The sequence below is a fragment of the Manis pentadactyla genome, chromosome 16, assembly GCF_030020395.1.
Source record: "Manis pentadactyla isolate mManPen7 chromosome 16, mManPen7.hap1, whole genome shotgun sequence".
In the NCBI taxonomy this organism is placed as follows: domain Eukaryota; kingdom Metazoa; phylum Chordata; class Mammalia; order Pholidota; family Manidae; genus Manis; species Manis pentadactyla.
In genome coordinates, this window is record NC_080034.1 from 78,896,011 (window position 1) to 78,909,865 (window position 13,855).

General features: G+C 42.9%; 1 protein-coding gene across 5 annotated transcripts in view; it reads left to right on the forward strand.

Annotated features, from left to right (window-relative positions):
- Window positions 1-13,855, forward strand: part of RIPOR2 (RHO family interacting cell polarization regulator 2) — a 260,160-nt gene that overhangs the window by 229,092 nt on the left and 17,213 nt on the right. For 4 of the 5 annotated variants that reach the window (XM_057494078.1, XM_036911673.2, XM_036911674.2 and 1 more), the window contains 5 exons: window positions 811-979; window positions 4,205-4,340; window positions 5,581-5,742; window positions 6,690-6,848; window positions 9,109-9,311. In XM_057494078.1, coding sequence (XP_057350061.1) covers window positions 811-979; window positions 4,205-4,340; window positions 5,581-5,742; window positions 6,690-6,848; window positions 9,109-9,311 — 829 coding nt within the window. The remainder of the gene's footprint in view (window positions 1-810; window positions 980-4,204; window positions 4,341-5,580; window positions 5,743-6,689; window positions 6,849-9,108; window positions 9,312-13,855) is intronic. The other variant, XM_036911676.2, reaches the window with a different exon arrangement.

Below are 13,855 nucleotides of genomic sequence, written 5' to 3' on the forward strand. Positions count from 1 at the left end.
TCTTACTGTATGTCACCAGAGGCCCTAAGGAAAATTGTGAAAAGTGTGCATGTGCTTTAAATCTGTGTTGACTGTCAGAACATAAACGGAGTGTTTTCTCCCTGGAATCAAATGTGAATCAGAGTAAAGCATTCACACCTTTAAGCTCTGGTACATGATCTTTTTAAATTGTGGAGGCCAGGGAAAGGGAGACCGGAAGCCAAAACTGCCCTGTCACTGCCTAGCTGTGCAACCCAGGACACTGGTTACCATCTCTGCCACTCGGTCCTGCCATGTGTGAAATGAGACAACTATTCCCACCCTCCCACACACATTACTTTAAGAATAAAATAACATAGATGCAACAGATTCATTTTTATTTCTTTGTATTGTCTGATTGCCATGGCCAGGACCTCCAGAACTATGTTGAATAACAGTGGGGAGAGTGGGCATCCCTGTCTTGTTCCCGATCTCAGAGGAAAAGCTTTCAGCTTCTCACTGTTCAGTATGATGTTGGCTGTGGGTTCATCATATATGGCCATTATTATTTTGAAGTACTTGTCCTCTATACCCATTTTGTTGAGTTTTTATCATGAATGGGTATTGAATTTTGTCAAATGCTTTTTCAGCATGTATGGAGATGATCATGTGATTTTTGTCCTTTTTATTGATATAGTGGATGATGTTGATGGATTTTCGAATGTTGTACCATCCTTGCATCCCTGGGATGAATCCCACTTGATCATGATGGATGATTCTCTTGATGTATTTTTGAATTCGGTTTGCTAATAAGAAATAGCTAATGTTTTGCTCACCTTCCTGCTTCAACAGTTACCAGTCAGTACACCCAGAATCCAGGGGGCATCTTAGCGAAGCACTGACTGAAGACACAGGAGTCGGGACTAGTGTGGCAGGAAGTCCTCTCCCACTGACCACAGGAAATGAAAGCCTGGACATCACCATTGTCAGGCACCTACACTACTGCACCCAGCTCGTTCAGGTAGGGTTGGGGACTTCTCTTGCCAATGGGTTTCAGCCCCAGACAAGTTCACTGTGGATTCAGTGTGACCAAAGAAATGACAGTAGAACGTTCTTGGGGTGAAAGGGTTATACCCAACTTTATTTCCACAGTGGCAGGTCAGTCACTAAAATCCAGTCCACTCAGAGCGAGTCTGCATGCAGCAGTCTGGTCTCTGCCTCTGGGCCTCTCTGCCCGCACAGCCATCCTCTGGGCATCTGTCCTCAGTGCTGCCACTACTCCAGGCTCTGCCCTCCTGCAACCTTGCAGCCGTGCCACCATGTCACCCAGAGCACTGGGCAGAGCTCTTTATATTGAGTCAATAACAAGGTATTGCCTACACGTGTGTAGTGAGCTACCCAACCAGGGCCAGGTGAGAATCCTGACCACAGGAACCTTCACTTTATCCACAGGACCATATTTGGTTTTAGAGCCCAGATTGTTTATGCACCACAAATGGGTGCTTTCTTTTTTTAGTTTTCAGAGACATAGAATTCAGGAACAATCTTGTTTTGATTTAAACCAACTCAAAAACTCTGATAGACATGGCCATCCTTTCTCAACCCTGGGTTTTCCATCTTAAAACTTAGATCTCCAGACCTTAAAAGGTAGGAAGGTGAAATTTATTTAGCTCTTGCTTTCAAAGCATTTGGTAATAGCTGAGAGTAATGTGATTAACAGAAAAAAAAAAAAAGGAATTGTATTCTGCCATCTACAAAAGAACCTTAAAAGCCAGTGTTATTTAACGTGTTAATATGAATACATCACATGAGTTAGTTTTCCACTGCCAAAATAGGTAAAAGCAAAATGTTACAGAGTATAACCATGGGTTTCCCAGATTTGAGTAACTACCTATCACAGCAGTGTCTTGCTAATGGGTTTCAGCCCCCTGGCAAGTTCACCATGGATTCAGTGTGACCAAAGAAATTGACAGCAGAACGCTCTTTGGGGTGAAAGGGTTATACCTAACTATTTCCAGGTGGCAGGTCAGTCACTAGAATCCCATTCACTCAGAGCCAGTCTGTGTGCAGCAAGCTGGTCTCTGCCTCTGGGCCCCTCTGTTCGCACAGCCGTCCTCTGGGCCTCTGTCCTCGGAGCTGCCACCACTCCAGCCTCTGCTCTGCTCTCCTGCAGCCTTGCAGCCCTGCCACCATGTCGCAGGCAGAGCACTGGGCAAAGTTCTTTATATAGAGTCAACAGCCATGTGTTGCCCACAGGTGTGCAGTGAGCTAGTCAACCAGGGCCAGGTGAGAATCCTGGCCACAGGAACTGTCATTTTATCCACAAACAGGAAAGAATATTTTTATAAGCCATTATCATTACAAGTTAGCTCTCACTCTGGGACACCAGAGAGCTTTCTTTTTGTCTCATTTCAGGCTGTTTACTACCTAAGACTTCACAACAGTGAAGCAAATATTTTGAAATTCTTGTGCCGCAGGAAGTGCTCCAGCTGTCTTGAATGAGCACCCTCCCCCAAGCCCTACTTGCTGACGTGCCTCCTCGTGGCCTGGTTGCTCATCTGCCAGTCTGGTTCTCCCAGCTGGCTGTGGCTGTGTGGGTAACAGGAAAATAACATGAAGGCAAATGTGTGATGGTTTTGGGGGGATGCACCAGGCAGGAGGATGCAGGAAGAGAAGGAACTGAACTCCTTAGAGCAGGAGACCAACTGGAAGGGCCCCAGGAGCTACTTCTCCAGGATGAACGGGCCCTGAAGGAGCCTCAGGCACCTGCTGCTGTGGGAATTGTTGGCAACTTGCCAGTAGGTTGGCCAACACCCCAACTGATCTCTTCTGTTGGCTGTTGAATTTACAAGCCAGTACTGACAACCAGTCTGACAGAAGGTGTGATTTTCTTTTTTTCTGTGCAAAATGGGCAACGATTACTGTTTACTTACAGCTATTCTCTATTCACTAACCATTTGAATGAGATGATTTTCACAGCTCTGCCTTGCTGAGCCTAATACAGTGCTGAGCAAACTACCTGTTCACCTTTTAGAGGTAAAGTTGTTATTTTGTGAGAAATAAGAGAATTTTCCCAAAGACTAATTGACATGCAATATTCAGGGCAGTGTTTCTCCCTATAATAAGGCCACAGTTAAAAGTTCAGCTATTCTGTGGGGAAAATCAACACTAAGAAAGCAAAACAGGTAGATAGAAAGATGTAAAATGAAGGAATAAGAATTAGAAAATTTCTAACTCACACCCAGTGGGTTTACATATTTATTTGGTATGGAATTGCAAAGAGATAAAAATGGGCATTCCCTAAGAATCATAACAGCTATAATTACATTTAAAATTAAGCAGTTCATTTCTACTGTATTTACTTACATGGGAGGCATTAATTACTGAATTGCTGCACTAGACTTTTAATTTTGAGAACTGTTTTAGAATCCAAATGCTTTAGACAGTTCAGAGTGTTCGTATGGGTCTGCATCAGGCATGCATGCCAGCCAGGTGACTGGGACAGGCCTCTGCGAGACACAGAAAGGACTGGAACCTTCAGGCGGCAACTGACTTCGGCCTTTCCCTTGCTCAGGCCCTTCCTCATTCAGGCACACAAGTGGAATCACTTACTACTTACGTGAACTTTGGCAGTTTATTTAACCTCCCACTGCCTCAGTTTCTTCAGCTGTAAAATGGGATATGAACAGTGTCCACCTCATTGGGCTGTTATGAGAAATAACATGAGTTAATACATGTACAGGGTTCAGACCAGTGCCTGGCACATAATAAGTACTCATTAATTATAGTGAGATAGCTTTGATTATAATTATGATTATTATAGAACATGCTCTTAATTTTCAGCTTGAATGCAAGGAAATACATCCATGCTGTGAAAAATCAGTGCACTTGTAAAATATGTCTTTTTTCTGCTCACACACAGATAGGCAACCTAAATAAGCCCTCCAAATTTCAAAGAGGATTTACAGATTTTCTGTACATAAAAGTAAAGGCAACTTTATAATAACCTTGCAGCTCTACTATTAAGAAAAATTCAGAACTTATACAAGCATAAAAAAGTTTAAAGCAGTGAAAACATGTCTGATTTCATCAGATGTTATAACCGGCATGGAATGAGGAACATTATCAAACTGGCACAAAAACACTATGAGTTTAATTACTGCTACATTAGGAAAGATGAGTTTGAGTGAAGAACACTGTACTGACAATAACCTCATTGACGCAGTGGTTTTGTTTGTTTTATCAGCAAATTGTTTTCTCAAGCAAAACCCCATTTGTGGCAAGAAATCTGTTAGAGAAGCTTTCTAGGCAAATCCAAGTGATGGAGAAACTCTCAGCTGTCAGTGATGAGAACATAGGAAACATGAGTTCTGTGGTCGAAGGTAAGCACCTGCAAATTACAACCCATCCATGTCAGTGGTGACCTACTAGCCCACTCCTCTGCCTACCAGGAGAGCACAAAGGCATTCTTGGGCCAGAGAATAGAGCACACAGTCTCATCAACACCACGCCTCAGCTTTTGGAGTCAAACCAGCAGACACACAACTTTTTCTAGAGGGGCCTCCACCTCCAGAAACCAGATGCCAGAGTGTAAACAAGCAGCAGCCACCTCGTAGACAGACTTCCACAGACTTTCTCTGCTGCTGTGGTTCCATTTCAGGACAGATGATCAAATTGTGCCATGGAGCTCGTTAAGACAACTCCCATAGCAGCTTACTGTCAAATGCAAGATGCTCCCAACCTCTACTGGGAAAAGGTAGATACATGGATTCAGAGGCCTTCAGGAGAGTCCCTGGTTCAGAGGGTTTTTGGTGGAGAACTTGACATGGGGAAGATATCTTGGAATTTGTGTGGTATGGCTACAGGGTTCTTTAGGAAACCTAAAAACTTTTGTCTTTTGGTGATTTTCAGTGGAAGTAGTAGAACACAAGGATCTTCTAGGTTAGCTCTGCTTAAGCTTAGAACTCCCTATAGATTCTCCCTGTGCGTTTCTGCCTCCTGCATCTTGGCCTACTAGGAGCAGGTGACCTTGGTAAGGATCTGACAGGCATGAAAAAGGGCAGGACATTCAGGCTATGAGTGCCTAGTGTCCCCTTCTCTCGCAGGCCCCTCCTCACCATCACAACTGCGCACAAGTGAACTCTTGACTGTGTGCTGCATGGCGCAGGGCTCTTGCATCACTTCTGTCTGAGAGCCACCAGGCACCCTGCTCTAGCCGCCTACTGTTCTGTTCCATCCCCTCCTGAAGACTCTCCTGGGGTGTGACCCTTTGATCCCATACAGGTTTTCTGTAAAGTTAAGGGAAGTGAGGTGATTAGAACATCTCCCAAGAGTGGGGCTGCTGTGTTCTCCATCCCTGAAAGCAAACGGCTTTGCTTCTGCAGCATTTTCTTTGCTGCCCAGGCTGGATGGGCTCCTCATCAGAACTTCTTGGTTGCTTAGACCATCTGGCAACTACAGAGGAATCATGTAGTTCTGATTAAAAACTACAGTCTTTAAAAAAACAAATTTTCTAAAAACCCCTGATGGTGCCTGCCTGACCCGCATCCCACCAGCTACAGCTCTTCAATCAGCTTTATTCGAATCATGTGTGGCGGGTTGGGGGTTATTCCTCTCTTGCAGCCATACCAGGATTCCACAAAAAGCTATCTTTGCTGTCATTCTGGACCAAATGCTGTGGCCCAGCTGGTGTCTACCACAGCTCAGCTGACAGAGTGATTGAGCAACTGGAAGCCAGCTTTGCCGGAACTGTCAACAGAGAATATCCAGGACTTGCAGACTCAGGTACAGGGAAGCCGTGGAGGGGGAAGCGTTTCTGCCACTCAGTTTGCGAGTGGGCATTGGTCCGAACTCCCTTGGCATTTCCCCTGCAGCCAGCCCTGAGAAAAAGGCTTCCTCTCCAGGGAAAAACGTCAGCTACTCAGTAAGATATAAGAAAAGAGAGACTTTAACACGTGTAATTGAGAATATCATCAGTGACTTTTAAAAGCACTATATTTCTATATTGCTACTTAGTATATATACTTTTTACATTAAAATGTCACCAATACAGGAATATCCAACGGTATTACCACTTTAGAAAAACTGGTAGTTTCTGGTAAAGCTAAATATGCCCCTACCCTATGATCCAACAATTCCACCCCTAAATATGTCAAGAGAAATATGTGCTTATGCTCACAAAAAAAGGACATGTATAAGAAGATCCATAGCAGAATTATTCCCAAGAGCAAATGCAACTTGGAAACAAAGCAAATGCCCATCAACAAGAGAATGGATAAATTATAAAATATTCGTATGATGGGGTATTACACAGCAGTTTTTTAAAAGAATAAATTACTAATATAAGCAGCAATTTGGATGAATCTCAGAGATATTTTGGTGAGTAAAAGGAGCCAGATTCAAAATATATAACTCCATTTATGTGACGTTCAGGAACAGGCAAACCTAACTTGCATTGGTACAGTCAGATTTCTAGTTACCTGTGAGGGGCGGGAAGTAACTATGGACTGCAAGGAGGCACAAGAAAACTTTATGGGGTGCTGGCAGTGTTCTGTATCTTGATCCAAACGACAGTTATACAGGTGTGTTGATGTGCAATAATCCTCCTGCTGTCCACTGAAGATTAGCTCACTTTACATACTCCATCATATGACATATAAAAAGATGAATGAATGAATGAATGAATGACCTTGCTTCTTAAAAGCTGCTTCGTATCTTCCCCTTCCAAACAGTGTTTCAAACCTTGGTGTCCCAAATCCTGGACCAGGCTGAGCCTCTGCTTTCCTCTAGCCTCTCCTCAGAAGTCATCACCGTTTTCCAGTATTACAGTTACTTTACCAGCCACAGTGTGAGCGACCTAGAGAGTTACTTAAATCAGCTGGCCAAGCAAGGTGGGACATGTTCTTTTGTCAATCTGTGTGGTGTCTCAATTTGGAATTTTCTCTGATGTTTTTAGTCACAGATTTTAGTGATGGTAACCTTTTTTCCCCCAAGTCAACAGCTAGGCTGAGATTTACCTTTTATATGACATCTGGACCCTTAATATTAGTAAGCTTCTTGGCAATGAACCAGGGACTTACTAAGAGCATCCCCACCATCCAGCAGTGGTGTAACAGTAACAGGAACCTGGTAAATTACCTAAGACTTCACTGCAGTTTCTTTCCTTCATTAATGTATTTGCCATTTCTAGGATCAAGCCTACAGGCAATATTATTTTATGTTGGTCTTTTTGGTGGCACTTTCCTAATAATGAGCAGAAATGGAGTTCAAAAGAAGGCAAGTGGAGTGACATATTGGGAACGCAGAGGAGGGAAGAATGGAAAACCACAGCTTAGGCCACATATCCAATGCACCAATATGGGAGTTTGGCCGTGAAACTCAGGATTGCCTTCTCATGCGGGACCTTGAGTATTAGCCATAAAATAAGTCTCTGCAGTGAGTGAACTCCTCTTCAGGAGTGGAGCCACTGGAGAGGGGCTGGTTTCAGGTTCCCAAGTTCTTGCTCTGCAAACCCAGCAAGGCTTGACGGTGGAGTGTAAAGGGTGGCAACGTGCTGTGTTCTTTGGAAACAGGTTGGCACAGCATCAGGCAGGAGCAGCGTGTCTGGCCCAGACCCAGGCTTGGCCCTTCTCTTTTCAGAACATTAAACCCTGCAGCACACATCCAGCACAGAAGAAAGTCTTTCTGCACCCAGTGCCATACCAGCCCGAGCATGGGACAATCTGTGCATAGCACATCCCCAGTGGCAGATGCTGGTACAGAGCACCAGAGGGAGAGGGCCCGGCAGGAGACAGGCACGGTGTCAGGACCCAGGGTCTCACTTTATTATACTCTTCATTTCTTGATTCGAAATTTGTCACAGTCTAAATCAATTTTCTGAGTAAGTTTCTGTATTGCTCAATTGACATCAATTGCAGTTAACTTCTCTAAGCGTCTTATTATATAATCCCAGAGAAGACCCAACACATCTCAGGAATGGAGGATGGGTAAGAGAATAACAATGCAAAAATCCTAATGTTTTACATGTCTTTTTTTTCTTTCTTTATGAAAGGAAAAGTCTTTCCTTATAAAAACAAAACTAGAAAATATAGAGGTAGAAAGGAAAAGATTCAAATCCCCTATTCTCCTACTTTGAAAATTTTATTGTCTTTTTCAGTTGAAAGTGCATGGGTTTTGAATTTTAAAATTGTGATTGCTCATCATAGACTATTATATCCTAGTTTACTTAACATTATATCCCATGTTATTAATTCTCTGAAACATATCTTTAGTTTTATAATACTCCTGTATGTGGAAACATACTAGTATATTTGGTTATTATTGAATGTTTAGGTTATTTGTTTACTTAGTTGTTTTATATAATACTATCTTGACTTTTAACTGTGATATTTATTTATTAAGCAGTGAAATTACTAGAACATCCACAGTGGGAAAAGTAGGAAATTAAAGCAAAAAAAAATCTTTTATGATTCACAAACTTGTGCAGTGTGTAGAGGATGCGGCTCTATCAATGGAATGTGGATTTTAGGCTATTTTCCCATCTCTACTGAACAGATACACCTTTGTCATGACGTTTTTGTGCCTAATGGGCTCCTGTGCTGGATATCTCGTTAGGGATTGGAATACATTCCTTAGTCATGAAACATGGTCAGTTTGTCCAAATGGGACTCAAATTCCTATTTTTTGTCATATTGCCTCCATAATCCAACCAAATAACTGTATTTTTCCATCAGGACTCAACTATCTGAGTGCAGCCAAAGAGAACACGATTAGGGTCATTCAGGGTTGGGATTTGCCAGACAGGTATGACTGAGATAGAGAGGGGCAACAGAGCTTGCTGTATCTGGAAGGCTATAGAGTTTTTACTGTTATTTTGTCACTGTTAATTTTATAGTTGACTACTTAATTCACCTATAAGTTAATTTAGTTGCCATTATGAGATGGAGACCCACCTTCACTTTCTTCTCATATGATTTGTCATTTGCCTTAATATAGTTATATGAATATATATGGAAACATCACTTTTACTATATGCTAATGTTTCATATATATTGGGATCTGTTCTTATGTATGTATTTGAATCTTGTTTATATTTTCAGTGAGCTTGTACTTTATTGTCAGAAGGTGACCTATGTATTCTCCGCTCTCTAGTTTCCATGGTTCAGACTCTGCAGTCACTAAGAGATGAAAAGCTGCTCCGGGCCATGACTGACCTTGCGCCCAGCGGCCTCCCAGCCCAGCAGGAAGTACTCAGGACACTGGCTCTGCTGTTAACCGGTGCTGACAGCACAGTCAGTGAGGCTGTGATGCGCTACTTGGCAGCAGCCTCTAGAAACGAGCACTTCAGAGAAAAGGTAGGGCACAGTATCATGGACATCAAGCCAGAAGCTTGTTTAATTTTCTATCATTTACTCTTAATATTTGGTCAATTCTTTTACAAAAATAATTTTCTTCTGCTTATTGATAATATATATTCTGGACAACAGTTTACTGTAAAAATATACTATAATAGTTAAGTGCCTAAAAGTCCAGCCCCCAGAGAAAACTATTAATAACTTAATGTATATTCCTTCAGATTGTTTCCTGGAGATCTAGTTTAGAGATTGGAGTATATTTCTTAGTCATGGAACATGGTCAGTTTGTCCAAATGGGACTCAAAGTCTCGCTTTTTGTTGTATTGTACATCCTAACATACATAATCATTTTTTCTTAAATGAGCTTATACTGTTCTGTCATATAACTGTGGTTTTTTTTATGTAATGTATCGTGGTTATTTTCCATGCGAGAATATATTGATATGCTTTATTTTATAGGTTAATGGTGTCTCAGTGTATGGATATCCCATAACTTATTTTATTATTCCATAATGTATGGGCATTTGTGTAGTTTCCAACTCTGAAAAATTTTCTGCTGAACACACGTGTATGTACACATGACAGACATACCTTATGAGTAGTTTGGGGTCAGGTCATCAAACTATTGGGTCCAAGAGCTAGAATGTTTTTAATTTTAAAAGCCATCGTCACTCCTATTGCTAGGAAATAAGCCATTTGCCTCTCCCTTGGCTTTGATCCAATAGCCATCCTGATGTAACAGGCCATCTACAATTCAAACACACTGGGGCCTGTTACAACCATGGTTTCAGTCCTCTGGGAGCCCTTTACGATTTGAACAGTAATTCTGAAAACTAACTCACACTGACCTCAGAAACATAACTCACACTGACCTTCAGAAAATTAAACTTGACCCGTCTTGTCCTTGGAAATGTCAAATGTTGAACTCTGAGAAGAGTAACTTTCCTAAGGTATTCCTAAACTAGGGTGGTGGGATGTTTGTGTGCTCATAAAAAGATATCCCATTCTAACAAAATAGTGGTAGACTCATAGACACTGAGAAGGGACTAGTGGTTACCAAAGGGGAGGGACTGGGGAAGGAGGGGAAGGAGGGAGAAGGGGATTAAGAGGCACCATAATTCACAATCACAATTATAGGTTGGTCACAGGGATGGTAGTACAGCACGGAGACGACAGTTAGTGATTCTGTGACATCTTAGTACACTGATGGACAGTGACCACACTGGAGGGGGTGAGGACTTGGTAATATGGGTAAATGTTGAACCACTGTGTTGTGTATTTGTAACCAACATAAGATTGTTTATCAGTGATACTTCAATTAAAAAAAAAAGATGTTCCATTCTAATACCATTTCGGCCCAAGAATATGGACTTCATATTATTGCTTCCTACAAGATTCTGGTCTTTTAGTGGGATTAGCTCAAAAGGCTTTTCTGTGGGCCAATCATCTGCACTCACATTGAAGAGAGAGGAGGAAAATTAAAGAAGTGTGAACACTGCTGGAAGCAGTTACACAGGCATCTGCGTGTGCACTCTGTGAGGAGGATGGTGACACTGTTCAGCCCTAGCAAGGAGCCAGTGGCCCGGTGTCCCCTGATCAACCACAGCAATGGCAGATGACAGCACAGCCGTGCTTTGCTCCTCTGTATGCGCCTTTGCTTTTAGGGCACATGCCGCAGGATATGTGCTGCCCTCTTACCCAGTTCAGCTCTCATGTTTATTCTCTTGGATTCATTTTCTACGAATGAGCTTGTTCGGTGACTGCTATGTCCCAGGCACTGTATGGAGGTTTTTGTGGACATAGTAGAAGTAAAGGGAAAATAGTCCCCTCTCCCCCTTGGAGACTTTCCAACCTTGTCCAAAAAATAATAAATAATAAAACTGCCGATTACTAAGTACCTACTAAACACCAGGCACTGTGCTATGACGTCACTCACCTGTCTTCTTTCTAACAAGATAAATGTTATTATCCTCCATTTTATACATGACGAAACAGCCTCTGGAGATTTAAGCTTGGCGAGGACACCACACTAGTTAAGTGCTAGAACTTGAATACCACCTAGAAATGTTTGACCTCCCCTCCCCACCAAACCCTGAAGACTTTCCATTTTTTCTTATATGAATTAGCAAAAGTCAGTGCATTAATTCTGTACTAACATAATGAAGAGCTTAAAACAATGCAAAAAGTTGGTGATCCTATAAATCTTGAACCTTGGTTCAAGAATCATGGCTATTAAAACATACTAAAAGTTGTGTGTTTTGATTTCATATTCAATATTTTTTACCCCCCACCTAAACAAGTAGGAAATAGTTATTCTCCAGTTAGACTGTTGCACTGGAGGGCTGTCGCTTCTTCGGTCATCGAGCGCCTGACTCTCTTGCATGGACAGGGGCTTCTTGCTTCACAGTGTGCACTTTGTTTGCTTCCTCTCGACCTGAGTGTCACAGCGGCTGCTGCTCAAATTGAAGTGAGTGACGTGATTTGTTTTGCGAGACTCTATGCTCTGCAAGGCACAGGGACATGCCAGGGATGTGCCACATGCTCCCTTGGGTCAGGAAACAGTTCCCAGTCCCACTCGGGCCAGTACGGATTTGGTCTTCATGCTCATCGTTAGGTGCTGGAAGCAGAAATGCTGTGGTAGTGATCCTGGGATGAAATCAAGAACTTGACAAAATATGTGGCCATGGGAAAATAGATAATTCTAAGAAATAAAAATTATTTAGAAAGAAATTAACTTGGTAAAAAGAAAATCTATTTTTATGTCAAGATTTTTATACAAAGCATCCATATCTCATGTATCAAACTTAGCACCCGCTTCTTGCTGGCACTTACTGCCTCCTCCTTTCTTCCTTTCTGCTGGAATGCCATATTCTCCCTCCACATCCCACTTGAAATCTAACCATGTTTCCAGTCCAAACATCATTTTCATGAAACCTGCATGGCACTGTAGCAGGTGATTTTTTCCCATGTGACTTACTTAGCATCTTGTAGCTTTCTTATGGAACTAACATTTTTTCTCTGCAGTTCCCTCTAAACAGTCTTACTTATGGAAAATACTGGAAAAACCTAGACTGGATCACTAATGGAAGAACCAAGTGGCACTCGGATATCTTGGAGTGTTGAGGTTTATTTTACACCAGCGGGCTCAGAGGGGAGTAATCTCCCAAGGTCTGAGCCCAGAACAAAGGCAAGGGGAGTAATAGGTATCTTTCTGCTTCCATATCTGCAACATTTCTACGTGCACAGCAAATGAGCAAGCAAAGGAGTAAGTTTAGGGAGTGAGGTTAGGGAGTAAGTGCCTGGCAGAGCGGGGAGTGAAGGGGCGGGGTAAGCTAAGGGAGTTTCTGTTGTCTTTGCTCAGAAGAGCAGCAGAAGGGAGCCACCTGGACTAGATTGCTGTCCTTGTCACTTTTTCCCTATCACTCCGCCATCTGATGTCCCTTTAAACACTTCGTTTTAGGGAGCATCACCTCCTTGGTTTATGATAGGGTCATAATGGCTCTGCATATACACGGCTGTACAGAGCAAATGCGTTCCCAGATAAAGTTAATGAGCTACTTAAAGACGCAGGGTCTCACTAGTAGTTCAAGGAGCAACAGAAACGCTGGCCCAGCAAGGCCAGTTGAAAGAGTTGTTAGCCATGGATTCTATTTTAACATTTGTAGCTCAGAAGGCACAAATGTCAGAGGGGGGGGTTGCGCAATTGGAGGGGATGGGCACCTTTTTTAGAGGGCCGATTAAAATTAGAAAGGAGAGCAAGGGGCACGTGCCACCACCCTGCCACCACCCCCACCCCCGTCCTCCTTGGCGCACTTTTTTAGCCCAGCTCTCCACCAACTTTGAGCAGTAGGAGCTGAGGACCCTCAAGGGACTGAAGGCAAACCTCGTAGTAATACTAAATGCTTAATCTGTTATGGAAAAACTTGAGAGGTCGATATTTTGCAGCAAACTGGCTCTTTAGTCAGTGCCTGCAGGGCCTGCTTGACCTTTCCATCCCTGCCCCTCGTGCTTGGCTCTGGACTTCCCCATCAGACGTTCCAATGTGGGTGAGGCAGGTCCAGCGGACAGTGGATCTCTTTCTTCCCCTAATTGCACAGTCTGAGTCTCATTTATTTATTGTTTTAGTTCAGTGCCTTTCCCTTCTTTAAGGCAAAGGGCTGTGCTGTTCTTATCATAACATTTAGCAGGCACGTAGGTATAGGCACTGAACCTGGTCCCCCATTTGTCTGATTTTATGCAACCACACTGAAGTTCCCCAGGAGTGAGGGGGAGGACGGGATGGGAAAGAAGATATAAAAATAACATTATAGAGTGGTAGTGGGAGATGCAGGCTGAGACTTGAGTACAGTCAGGAGGAACAGGCAAGCAATGTACACACTGTCACTAGGGGGCATCTGAGTCCTCTGCTTGGCTGGACATCCGTGAAGTCTATCTCAAGGTCTTCAAAGGGGGCAACTCCTGCTCTTTGGACACTGGGCAGGGGGCGTGGTGCAGATGGAGCGTTATTTCTGGCACAAGTCATGCACTGCTCAGCATAATGCTGG